At 39.0% G+C, this 13,814-nt stretch overlaps 1 protein-coding gene across 39 annotated transcripts in view; it reads left to right on the forward strand.

The window, feature by feature from the left end:
• cadps.L (Ca2+ dependent secretion activator L homeolog) overlaps positions 1 to 13,814 on the forward strand; it is a 284,076-nt gene that overhangs the window by 141,525 nt on the left and 128,737 nt on the right. For all 39 annotated transcript variants that reach the window (XM_041589293.1, XM_041589298.1, XM_041589302.1 and 36 more), the window contains 1 exon segment: positions 804 to 870. In XM_041589293.1, coding sequence (XP_041445227.1) covers positions 804 to 870 — 67 coding nt within the window.

Here is a 13,814-nt window from a genome sequence, read left to right on the forward strand (position 1 = left end):
TGTCTCTTTAAAAAAAAAATCGACCCCCTAGTTCGGCAGCTAAAAGCTACCGAAGTCAATGTTAGCCTATGGGGAAGGTCCCCATAGGCTTTCCTAAGTTTTTTTGATCGAAGGATATTCCTTTGATCGTTGGATTTAAATCCTTCGAATCGTTCGATTAGAAGGATTTAATCGTTCGATCGAAGGAATAATCCTTTGATCGTACGATCGTACTATCTGCGCTAAATCCTTCGACTTCGATATTCGAAGTCGAAGGATTTTAGTTCCTAGTCGAATATCGAGGGTTAATTAACCCTCGATATACGACCCTTGATGAATCGGCCCCTAAGTACTTTAGCAGTCAGCACAAAGCAACAACTCTCAGTATCCCCAGACAGAAGTTAGCAAACTTTTTTTTTTGCCATGCTACCCAACTAAGATATAATTAATCCTCATTGGAAGCAAAACCAGCCTTTTGGCTTTATTTAATGTTTATATGATTTTCTAGTAGATGAAGATATTACAGCAAGATCAGTTATCCGGAAAACCCCAGGTCCCAAGCATTCTGGATACCTGTAACCTGATAATATTATACAGGTATAGGACCCCTTATCCGGAAAACCAGCCTATTGGGTTTATTTAATGTTTAAATTAATTTCTAGTGGGCTTAAGGCATGAAGACCCAAATTACAGAAAGATCCGTTATCCGGAAAACCCCAAGTCCCGGGCATTCTGGATAACAGGTCCCATACCTGTATTAAGGCTGTTGCCAGAGCTTAGCTTCTTGTATGGCACTACCAAGCTTTTCTTTTGTTTCTCTACAGGTATCTGTGGGTGATTGGTAAAAATGTCTGGAAGAGATGGAAGAAACGATTCTTTGTTTTGGTCCAGGTAAAAAAAAAACATATTTATTTTGCAACCAGATACTTTTACTCCTGTTAACATTATCACCTATCAGTTCCAAAACACTAGGGGGGCCGATTCATCAAGCTCGAGTGAAGGATTCGAAGTAAAAAAACTTCGAATTTCGAAGTGTTTTTTGGGCTACTTCGACCATTGAATGGGCTACTTCGACCTTCGACTACGACTACGACTTCGAATCGAAGGATTCGAACTAAAAATCGTTCGACTATTCGACCATTCGATAGTCGAAGTACTGTCTCTTTAAAAAAAACTTCGACCCCCTAGTTCGCCATCTAAAAGCTACCGAAGTCAATGTTAGCCTATGGGGAAGGTCCCCATAGGCTTGCCTAAGTTTTTTTGATCGAAGGATATTCCTTCGATCGTTGGATTAAAATCCTTCGAATCGTTCGATTCGAAGGATTTAATCGTTCGATCGAAGGAATAATCCTTCGATCGTACGATTGCAGTATTTGCGCTAAATCCTTCGACTTCGATATTCGAAGGATTTCAATTCTTAGTCGAATATCGAGGGTTAATTAACCCTCGATATTCGACCCTTGATGAATCGGCCCCTAGGCGTGCTAAGATGGAAACCACTTTTATGTGCATTTCACTAGTGTGTTGGTGTGTACAGGTATGGAATCTGTTATCCAAAAAGCCGTTATCCAGAAAGATCCGAGTTACATAAAGGCCATCTCCCATAGGCGTAGATTTATCAAAGAGTAAAGTTAGAGCTCTCCACAGTCCGCAGAGTGAAATACCACCTCTCTCCATTCATTTCTATGGGATTTTTAAAGGCGTATTTATCAAATGGTGAACTTTTACTATCACCCTTTAATAAATACACCTTTAAAAATCCCATAGAAATGAATGGAGAGAGGCGGTATTTCACTCTGCGGACTGTGGAGAGCTCTAACTTCACTCTTTGATAAATCTACCCCATAGACTTCATTTTATCATATTTATTACATTTTTAAAAATGATTTCCTTTTTCTGTGTAATAATAAAACAGTACCTTGTACTTGATCTCAACTAAGATATAATTAATCCTTATTGGAAGCAAAACCAGCCTATTGGGTTTATTTAATGTTTACATGATTTTCTAGTAGACTTAAGGTATTGAAGAGCCAAATTACAGAAAGATCAGTTATCTGGAAAATCCCAGGTCCTAAGCATTTTGGATAATAGGTCTCATACAGTAGGTCCAATCAGCCAATCAGAACACTAAAGGTGGCCATACATGCAGACATGTGCTTATTTGGTGAAGTCACCAAACGAGGGGATCTCTCCCCGATACGAGGTGGGCGCTATCAGGCTGATCTGATTGTAGGTCCTAGGGCCCAACAATCCAGCGGGATTTTTAAACCTGGCCTAACAACATCTAGATGATCGGGGGAAGCCCGTTGGAGGGCCCCATACACTGGCCAATAAGCTGCTGACTTAGCCTGTTGGCATCTTATATTGGCCTGTGTATGGCCACCTTAAGCCAATCACAAAGCTAGATTAATTTGTAGCTATGCCTTATAATAATCACATTCTGTATCTGCCCCGACCTGCATTCAGAGACTCAGAACAATCCACCCTTTTTGAACAATATGAGTTCACCTAACATAAAGAGGGTGCCCCAAAATCATGTCTGAGACAAGGTGGTGTCTTTTAATAAACTAACTGCCCGCTCAGCATAAACTGTGACTGCAACTTTTTGACCCCAGGAGACAGGTCTCTATAAGTCAAATACAATAACTTTCTACTCAGTTGAAAAATGCAATCAGCTCAGCAATAATATTAATGTATGTCGGGAGAGCGGAGCTTGTGACATCTAATGCCTTGAGCTTCTTGCGTCTGAATCTTTTAAATTTAAAAAAATAAATAAAAAATACCTGCCCCAAAACAAAAGCATTGCTGTACATTGTTGTTGGGGTGTCTAGAGATTGCATTGAGGTGCCTGAGGTTTGTTTATGTTTAGTAGTGAAGTCTGTTGTCTGTAGTCATTCATTTCTTTATTGGGGGAATCAGACAGGGGCTGGGGGCTGCTTCTAGCAAAGTCCTCACTGCTTAAACACAACAGGAGGATGCTGAAGTAAAACTGTTGGAAATAGTTGGAACTGTAGAAAACATTAGTTGTAGTTGTTTCTATTGGTACTTACTGTGTATTGGATACAGAAATCGTGAAAAATTAGGACTCCAGAGATCCCACAACCCATTTTCAGATCTGGAAATATCTTCTCCAAAGCCAAGCAGGGACTCTACCATCTTCTCTTCCTGAACTAAGAAAAAACCAAGCAGAGTAGGTAGCCAAAGGGGTAGTTACAACTACTGTCTACCTGCCCACAATACACTAAAATAGATTCTTCTACTAATGCTTTTTATTACATTTTCAAAATCATTTCTCAGGGTCCATTTATTGGTACAGACCATCTGTGCTGAATGGCTGCTGGTATCTGCACTACATTTTGGACTGTTGGGTAATGCAGTATTGATGAGAAAAGGGTAGGGGGGCACACAGGCATCTAAGGACACTATGGAAAATCATTGCTTCCTTACCTTTGCCTTTTCCAATGCTACAGCCAGCTGAATAATGCTCTGTATCAGATATGGATTTGAATTATTTATCTTTTTATTCAGCAACTCTTAGGTTTGTAAGTTCAGCAGCTCTTACATCTGGAAGTTGAGCAGCTCTTAGGTTTAGAAGTTCAGCAGCTCTTGGGTTGGGAAGTTCAGCAGCTCTTAGGTTTGAAATGTCAGCAGCTCTTAGGTTTGGAAGTTCAGCAGCTCTTGGGTTTGGAAGTTCAGCAGCTCTTAGGTTGGGAAGTTCAGCAGCTCTTAGGTTTAGAAGTTGAGCAGCTCTTAGGTTTAGAAGTTCAGCAGCTCTTAGGTTTAGAAGTTCAGCAGCTCTTAGGTTTAGAAGTTCAGCAGCTCTTAGGTTTAGAAGTTCAGCAGCTCTTAGGTTTAGAAGTTCAGCAGCTCTTAGGTTTAGAAGTTCAGCAGCTCTTATGTTTGAAATGTCAGCAGCTCTTAGGTTTGGAAGTTCAGCAGCTCTTGGGTTTGGAAGTTCAGCAGCTCTTAGGTTGGGACGTTCAGCAGCTCTTAGGTTTGGAAGTTCAGCAGCTCTTAGGTTTGGAAGTTCAGCAGCTCTTAGGTTTAGAAGTTCAGCAGCTCTTAGGTTGGGAAGTTCAGCAGCTCTTAGATTTAGAAGTTCAGCAGCTCTTAGGTTTAGAAGTTCAGCAGCTCTAAGGTTGGGAAGTTCAGCAGCTCTTAGGTTTGAAATGTCAGCAGCTCTTAGGTTGGGAAGTTCAGCAGCTCTTAGGTTGGGAAGTTCAGCAGCTCTTAGGTTGGGAAGTTCAGCAGCTCTTAGGTTTAGAAGTTCAGCAGCTCTTAGGTTTAGAAGTTCAGCAGCTCTTAGGTTTAGAAGTTCAGCAGCTCTTAGGTTGGGAAGTTCAGCAGCTCTTAGGTTTAGAAGTTCAGCAGCTCTTAGATTTAGAAGTTCATCAGCGCTTAGGTTTAGAAGTTCAGCAGCTCTTAGGTTGGGAAGTTCAGCAGCTCTTGGGTTTGGAAGTTCAGCAGCTCTTAGGTTTGGAAGTTCAGCAGCTCTTAGGTTTGGATGTTCAGCAGCTCTTAGATTTGGAAGTTCAGCAGCTCTTAGGGTTTTTAAGTTCAGCAGCTAGATGAATTTGCTACGAACTTGTGCGTTTTGCCACCGACGAATAAATTCATGAAATTGCCACTAAAATTCGCCCATTGACTTTAATGTGCATCAAATATTGACAGTGTAGCCGGCGTCAATTCACCAGGAATTAATTTCGCAGGAGTGCGTGGTGAAAAGTGACATATTCGCCCATCACTACTGCTAATAAAAGAACACTTGCAGTTTGAAACTACAGCCTTGAAGCTGATTATTCTTCTATGTGAATCATCCTCTTTACCTTGGGGGTGTTACACAGATTCCTGGAATTTACAGCTGTATGAACTTTGAATGAGCATGTTTGAACCAGAATTTTGTTTTTTCTTAAACCCAAAGACTTAAATTGATAGAGTTTTCAGATTTGAGCTATTTCCAGGTCGGGGTATACGAAATCTCGAAAAATTCAAAAATGTGAGTTTTGATGAAAAAACTCCCCTCAAAAACTCAAAATTTCATTGAAAACACAAATCGAACCTTAATAAATAACCCCATAAATGTCAGAAATTATATTTAAGAACATTTATATTAAATTCCTCTTTAACAGTAGAAAGCCTATTATTAAAAACACAGGGGCATATTTTTAAGGATATAGTATTTAAAAACGGCATTAAATTCCACTAACCATTCCCACTTTCCCGATAGTGCACTTCATAAATCTTCTCTTTATTTATAAAGCTGCAAACAACTGCACAGCTTAAAATTCTGGCGTAAAAAGAGGTTTCTCCACGCTGGACCCAACCAAGATGTTTGATACCGTATTTGCATGTAGATATATCGTTTTTCCAGGAGGTGGCAGCAGAGTTACATGAGAGGGTTATTAAAAGAAAAACTGGAAAGAAGGGAATAACTAGGAATAAGCCACACTCAGCAGGCAGTCAATTACATTGTTAGATATAAAATATAATAAGGGGCAACGTATATTGCTTTTACAGCTATAGTTCATTACTGAACTAAATATCAATTATTTATTTGTATTAGATTCATTCAAGCTGAGGGGGAGCCAACACTGCAGTAAACAGGACTGGTAATAAAATTAGTAATGGTCCAATTCTCCTGGATGTTTTGCACAGATATTTACAGGGATGAAACCCAATAGAATTTACAGAATAATTAATAAATTTCTCAATGAACGATAACATTAATGCTAAATACCAGAGTGGTACACCCATATTTATATTCCTGGTGGGACAGAGTTGGCTGCAGCTGTAGAGCAACAATGTGTTAAGGTGTAACGTGGTTTGATTGAGAAATGTCATGGAAATCTCCTGTGGGAGTCTGGCATCACTGTAAACACTATTAGTGCAGTTATCAGAAGCAACCAGCCAACAATGTCTCTTGAACACTCTCTTACAAGTTAGAAAGTGCTGATTCCAGGTGAGACCTACATATTATATAATGAACTTATTCTTTATAAGGCATGCGTCACCAGTATAACCTAGCCTGCAGCATTGTACCTTTATATGGTCACAGAACAACCCCTCAGTGACTTCTAATATCCTTATTATTTACAGTAGGGGGTACATTATCCCTTATAATACATAAGTGATACTCAGAGTTCCCTGTATAACTCAGCCTGCAGCCTTGTGTCTTTATATGGTCACAGAACAACCCCTCAGTGGCTTCTAATATCCTTATCATTTACAGTAGGGGGTACATTATCCCTTATAATACATGAGTGATACTCAGAGTTCCCTGTATAACTCAGCCTGCAGCCTTGTGCCTTTATATGGTCACAGAACAACCCCTCAGTGACTTCTAATATCCTTATCATTTACAGTAGGGGGTACATTATCCCTTATAATACATGAGTGATACTCAGAGTTCCCTGTATAACTCAGCCTGTAGCCTTGTGCCTTTATATGGTCACAGAACAACTCCTCAGTGACTTCTAATATCCTTATCATTTACAGCAGGGGGTACATTATCCCTTATAATACATGAGTGATACTCAGAGTTCCCTGTATAACTCAGCCTGCAGCCTTGTGTCTTTATATGGTCACAGAACCCTTCAGTGACTTCTAATATCCTTATAATTTACAGTAGGGGGTACATTATCCCTTATAATACATGAGTGATACTCAGAGTTCCCTGTATAACACAGCATGCAGCCTTGTGCCATTATATGGTCACAGAACCCTTCAGTGACTTCTAATATCCTTATAATTTACAGTAGGGGGTACATTATCCCTTATAATACATGAGTGATACTCAGAGTTCCCTGTATAACTCAGCCTGTAGCCTTGTGCCTTTATATGGTCACAGAACAACCCCTCAGTGACTTCTAATATCCTTATCATTTACAGTAGGGGGTACATTATCCCTTATAATACATGAGTGATACTCAGAGTTCCTTGTATAACTCATGATACAATTATAGATCAGTGCCACAGGCTATGAAAAAACAAATAACAAAACCTAGTGCAATATTGTTAATATTTAGTGCAGTCAGTAATCTGTGTGTGTCTTGAACCATAGAAAGTCTATGCACAGATTTTTCTTGTCTGTTCTTAAGTGCTATAGTGATTTCTACAAAGTGCTATCTCCAAAATAAAATTAAAAGTATAATTAAGTTAAACAAGGTGCTTGTAATGCTTGCTTCAAAAGATAAATTAATTAAAATAAGGTGCAATGATGTTTTCTTCATCAGTAAAACTCAGCATGTGGCTTCTCCACTCTCTGATGGGATTGGCAATTTACAAGATTCCTGTATTTAACTTGCATATAACGTTACCTGTGAGGAGAATAACGCAGCACAGATAATGTTATATGCAAGTTAAATACTACTCTCTTGTAAGTAGGCATTTCACTCGGTCTTGGTGGAAGTACCTGTAAAAATCACATGTGCATGATAAAGAGGATTTAAAGGCTGTTTAAAGGGGAAGCGCACTTGATATCCTTTTGGATGGTTCAATCTGAATTTAAAGGAGAATGAATCTGCTATAACACTATTCCCCTATTTCAGCACTTGGCGTAGAATTTGAAGTTTGGAAATACTACACTATATACTTTGTATTTCTCTGTTGTTTGTTTTCTCCGTTGCCAGAGGCGCTCATCCATTTCTTACACATACATTACTTACAACACCCTCCCCTAAGTCATTAATGAACAAGTTAAATAAAAGTGGACCCAATACTGAGCCCTGAGGGACCCCACTAAGAACCTTACTCCAAGTAGAGAATGTCCCATTAACAACCACCTTCTGTACCCGATCCTGTAGCCAGTTTCCTATCCATGTACAAACGACTTCATTAAGCCCAACAGACCTTAGTTTAGAAAGTAGTAATTTGTGGGGCACAGTATCAAACGCTTTGGCAAAATCCATATAGATCACATCTTCTGCCCCCCCCCCCACTGTCCATCATCTTACTTACCTCATCATAAAAAGCAATCAAATTTGTCTGACATGACCTATCCTTCATAAAGCCATGCTGATTGCTGTTTATACAATTTTGAATGTGGTCCCTTAAAGGGCACGTAAAGGCAAAAAAATAAAATCCCATTTTTACTTTCTTTAATAAAAAAAAACCTATCTCCAATATACTTATAATTAAAAAATGTGTACCGTTTTTATAAGAAACCTGACTGTATGCAGTGAAATTCTCCCTTCATTTACTGCTGTCGATAGGAATTGTCAGATGGTCCCTAACTGCTCTGCAGGGAAACAATCATACTTATGAACAGCAGGGGGAGCCCCCGCCTTACTCCCCAGCCATGTAGAACTCAAGCAGCTTTGTTTATGATGATCCCTAAGCAGCCCAGACCACACTGAACATGTGCACAGTCTTAGTCTTGCAAAGATGTATAACAAAGTTACAAGATGGTGACCCCCTGTAGCCAAATTTGAAAGCATAAATCATTTGTTTGATTAGGCTTGTGGTGCAATAAGTTCATGTTTATATTTAGTATACAAAATACAGCATTTCTAGCCTTATTCTATTTTAGACTTTACATGCCCTTTAACAAGCCTTCTAAGAAAAAAGATCTCATCAAATAAAATAGATATCATCAGTGCAAGATATTGGAACATGGCTTCTGAGGGGGTAGAACTTGGAGAGTAGCAAAATGGAAAACTGAACCTGGTTAGGATTAGGGATGTAGCGAACTGTTCTGCTGCGAACTAGTTCGCGCGAACTTCGACCGTTCGCGTCCGCCGAATGTTCGCGAACGTTTGGGAACGTTCGCATTTTGAGTTCGCGTTCGATTCGAATACAAGTCGTTCGACCATTCGAATTCCTTCGACCGCTAAAAATCGAACGATTTCCATTCGTTCGAACGATTGTAAGCATTCGATCGAATGAAAAGCATTCGATCGAATGGATTCGATCGAATGGATTCGATCGTTCGATTCGAATGAAAATCCTTCGATCGAATGATTAAAATCCTTCGATCGTTCGAATCGAACGATTTTAGCAGGTGTTCGAAGTTCGCGAACTGTTCGCGAACGTTCGCATTTTTTGCCGGTGTTCGCGAACGGCGTTCGCGAACACCAAATCGGCAGTTCGCTACATCCCTAGTTAGGATGAGAAGGGCTGAAAGGAGCCAAATAGCCCTTCAGAAGCAATTACTTGTAAAGTGAAGCCTTCTGAAAAAATTTGGAATTTGGTATGAAAGTAGAACATTTATAAAAGAAGGGAAGGAGCAGGATGGGGGATACATGACATCTATTGCCAGAAGCATTTTTTTTAGCAAGGTTTCCTGGATAGAGCAGATCTGAAGAGGAATTAATATAAAGGCAAGAGGCAGTGGAACTATCATGTTCAGTAATAATTATTGACATGGCATCATTTCTAATGTGTTCTATGAAGTGGTTTGTTTTGGAAACCAGGAGTCATTCCTTAAGAGTTCTGTGTCAGACCAAGTGACAGATTCATTCTTCCTGTTTTGCTATAAATGTTGGTCTAAATTTGCTTGCAGGCCCACTCTTCCCAACCAGAAATAAACACCCTCCGTCATTTAGCCTGTACTGTATGCTGAGCATTTGGCAGGGTAGAGCTACTTGATTAATTCATTGCTGTTTTTTTTTTTTTTTGTGATGAGATCCATCACTTCAGTGCACCAAGGCAAATTGCATCATTACACGGGCTTTTCATTAGCTGATTTAGCACAGATTGCTCAAGCTGTACTTGTGTTTGGTCACTGAATGGCTTAATTAATATGCTTCCGAGCTCATTAAAAGTCCAGTAATACTTAGAACAAGTTGTTCTTGCATGAACAAGCAAACTTCGACTAGAAGACAAATGTATCAGAACCCTTCCTTGCCTTCAGAATCTCATTTTATTGTTTAAGGCGGTTATTTACTAAAACTCAAATGAATCTCAGTTTTCTATAAAAACCAAGTCAACCAAACTCTCTTCCACTAAGGGGCCCATTCACTTAGCTCGAGTGAAGGAATAGAGGAAAATAGAGGAAAATAACTTCGAATTTTGGCTACTTCGACCATGGAATGGGCTACTTCGACTTCGAATCGAACGATTCGAACTAAAAATCGTTCGGCTATTCGACCATTCTATAGTCGAAGTACTGTCTCTTTAAAAAAAACTTCGACCCCCTAGTTCGCCACCTAAAACCTACCGAGGCCAAAGTTAGCCTATGGGGAAGGTCCCCATAGGCTTTCCAAGGTTTTTCCGATGGAAGGGTAATCCTTCGATCGATGGATTAAAATCATTCGAATCGTTTGAAAGGATTATTCCTTTGATCGTTCGATTGAACGAATTGCGATAAATCCTTGGACTTTGATATTCGAAGTCGAAGGATTTACATTCGGCCGTCGAATAACCCTCGATATTCGACCCTAGGTAAATTTGCCCCTAATTGTACTCATTTATCAATGAATTTTCTCAAAAAAAAGTGGAAAAGTGCTATGACAAAACCGAAAGTTGAGTTTTCTAAGCGTCAATCATACGAATTGACACTCAGAAAACGCAATTTTATCATATGAATTGACGCTGCAAATTATTATCCGACGAAAACCCAGACTTTATCAGATTATCTACCATTGACTTCTACATGACCTCGACAGGTTTGCGATGGAGTATTTTCAGATTCGGATTTTTAGCAACTTTGGGGTATAATAAGGGGTTTAATTATTAAGGTTCGAGTTCTGTTTGCCATGAAAATCCGAGTTTTCAGGTTGATTTTTTGTCAAAACCGTGGGTTACAAAAACTAGAATTTTTCCAGTTTTTTAAAAAAAAACTAGAAATTTTAGAGATTTATTATATCCCGACCATGGAAATAGCTTGAATCCAAAAACACACCATCTAAAACCAAGGTCATGTAGGACTCAGTGACAGAGGTCCCTTAAACCATTTGAGTTTTTTCTGATGAAAACTCAATCAATTCGAGTTCTCTAGTTTCGCAACTCGAACATGCAGAATTGAGTTTTTCCCATTCTAGTTTTTTCTTAAATAAGGAACATTCGCGTTTATATACAAAAACTCTAACATTTGATAAATAACCCCAATTTTAGATGAGAATCTCTAACTGACAACAGTTTTTTTTGCTTAATGAAAGGAAAAAAGGGATAAACAATTACTTCTTTCAATTGCAAATACAATTGAGAGACAGAACCAGAAGTGCAGAGAGTATAAATGGCAAGGTAGAGACCACTTTCACAAGTTATTGCATTTACAAATAATTTTAAAACTATCGAAAATGATCAATTAATTGATAATGGAAGGTGGTGCAATGAACGACATATTCTTTCAATATACAAAAAAAAAAAACTATTTTCAGGTAGAGATTCACATTAAAATCTTCCTTCCGGTGAGATTACTGCAATAAACTTCTCACATGCATGTTCAAATGTATGTAGCGCAACATGCAAAGTTAAAGGGGATAAGTTAAAGCTGAGTTTACCTTTAACTTATGTTTCCATATTTGTTCTGCAGACATTCATTTGCTTTTTATTATTTAAGGGGGTTATTTATCAAAATCAAACTTATCTCAGTATTTTCTGAAATATACTCCAACCAAATCCGCACGGGTTATTTCCCCTTATTTATCAATACATTTTCCCGAACATTCCCAGAAATTTGCTGTGCGGGAAAAAACTCGAAAAATCTTGAAAAATTCGGATCATACAAATTTTTCGTATTTTCCAAACAAAAACGGATTTTTGCATGAAAAAACACTAAGGGGCTTATTTACTATGGGTCAAATATCGAGGGTTAATTAACTCTCGATATTCGACCATCGAAGTTAAATCCTTCAACTTTCGTTGATTGTAGGAGAAATCGAAATGATTCGAAGGATTTTAATTCATCGATCAAACGATTTTCCTTCGATCACAAATAGGGATGTCGCGGACTGTTCTGCGGCGAACTTGTTCACGCGAACATCGGCTGTTCGCGTCCGCCGCAAGTTCGCGAACGTCGCGCGACGTTCGCCAATAGGCGTTCGCGTCAAAATCGTTCGACCATTCGGTCGCTAAAATCGAACGATTTTCGGATGTTCGAAGTTCGCGAACTGTTCGCGAACTGTTCGAATTTTTTGCCGGTGTTCGCGAACGGCGTTCGCGAACACATTATCGGCGGTTCGCTACATCCCTAATCACAAATTGCTAGGAAAGCTATGGGGACCTTCCCCATAGGCTAACATTGGTGCTCGGTAGGTTTTAGGTGGCGAAGTAGGTGATTGAAGTTTTTTTTAAAGAGAGAGTACTTCGACTATCAAATGGTCGAATAGTCGAGCGATTTTTAGTTCGAATCGTTCGATTCGAAGTCATGGGGGCAAATTCACCAATGGTCGAATATCGAGGGTTAATTAACCCTCGATATTCGACTGGGAATTAAAATCCTTCGACTTTGAATATCGAAGTCGAAGATTTTAGTGCAAATAGTTCGATCGTTCGATCGAAGGAATAATCCTTCGATCGAGCGATTAAATCCTTCGAAACGAACGATTCGAAGGATTTTAATTCAACGATCGAAGGATTATCCTTCGACCAAAAAAACTTAGGCAAGCCTATGGGGACCTTCCCCATAGGCTAACATTGAGTTCGGTAGCTTTTAGATGGCGAACTAGGGGGTCGAAGTTTTTTCTTAAAGAGACAGTACTTCGACTATCGAATAGTCGAATAGTCGAACGATTTTTAGTTCGAATCCTTCGAATTGAAGTTGAAGTCGTAGTCGAAGGTCGAAGTAGCCCATTCGATGGTCGAAGTAGCACAAAAAACACTTTGAAATTTGAAGTTTTTTAACTTCGAATCCTTCACTTGAGCTTAGTGAATTGGCCCCTTAGTCAAAGGTCGAAGTAGCCAATTCGATGATCGAAGTAGCCAAAAATAAAAATTCCAAATTCAAAGTTTATATCCTTCTAATCCTTCACTCGAGCTAAGTAAATGTGCCCCTAAATCTTCGGATTATTGCACAATACCCAGCACAGACTTCTCCCATTGACTTATATACAACACTGGCAGGTCTGAGATGCCGGATTTTCAGATTCTGACTTTTTCAATCATCGGGGTATAATAAATCCTGAAAAATTCTAGGGTTTTTTTTAAACTAAAAATTCAGATTTTAAAGTAAAAAAAAAAACTAACATTTTTTTGTTTTTTTTTAAAACTGTCAGCTATGCCCCCAGTTTTTTACATGGTCAAACTTGATATCATCTTAAAATTGTTTCCCCTTGCCCTAAATGGCCACATTTACCCTATCAAGCCCCTCTAAATATGTTGCACTTTGAATGGAAAATACTAATGACTGAGTGCGCCAGACTTTTGCTAATCATTCAACAATTTTGGTCAACAGAACTAGAAGAGGGTTTGTTGTAATATGGTTTCATGTCTGATATGATTTCCTTCAGGTTGCTTAAGATTGAAATTTGCATTTATGTCCCAAAAACTAACAAGAAGCATCGGCCTTAGTATTTTGCATGAAAAAAAAAAAGAAATTCAAATCCGAAAGTCTTCTCTTGAGGTCAAGAAAATGTCTAAACAGATAAAACGATGTACAGAGACCAAGACGTGACACAACCTTAACAAAGTCATTTGAAATCATTTGACAGTAAATTTCCCTGTAAGTTCCTAGCCTAAAGCATGGAGAATCCTTTGCTTTCTAACAGTCTTCTTGCAGACAATCCAGATTCTAAAATGCTAAATTCAAGCTGGGTTTGGAAGGCGCCCTGCCCGACTCCTTCCTGAAGGCAATTCTAAAGCTTGACACAGTTCCCTGAAGAGGAAAGGCTTCCATCAAGGGGCTGACATTGAATGTATCGTGTCATAAATACGAAATCTCCGAGGAGTGAGAGCTG

Source organism: Xenopus laevis, chromosome 4L, assembly GCF_017654675.1.
Source record: "Xenopus laevis strain J_2021 chromosome 4L, Xenopus_laevis_v10.1, whole genome shotgun sequence".
NCBI lineage: Eukaryota > Metazoa > Chordata > Amphibia > Anura > Pipidae > Xenopus > Xenopus laevis.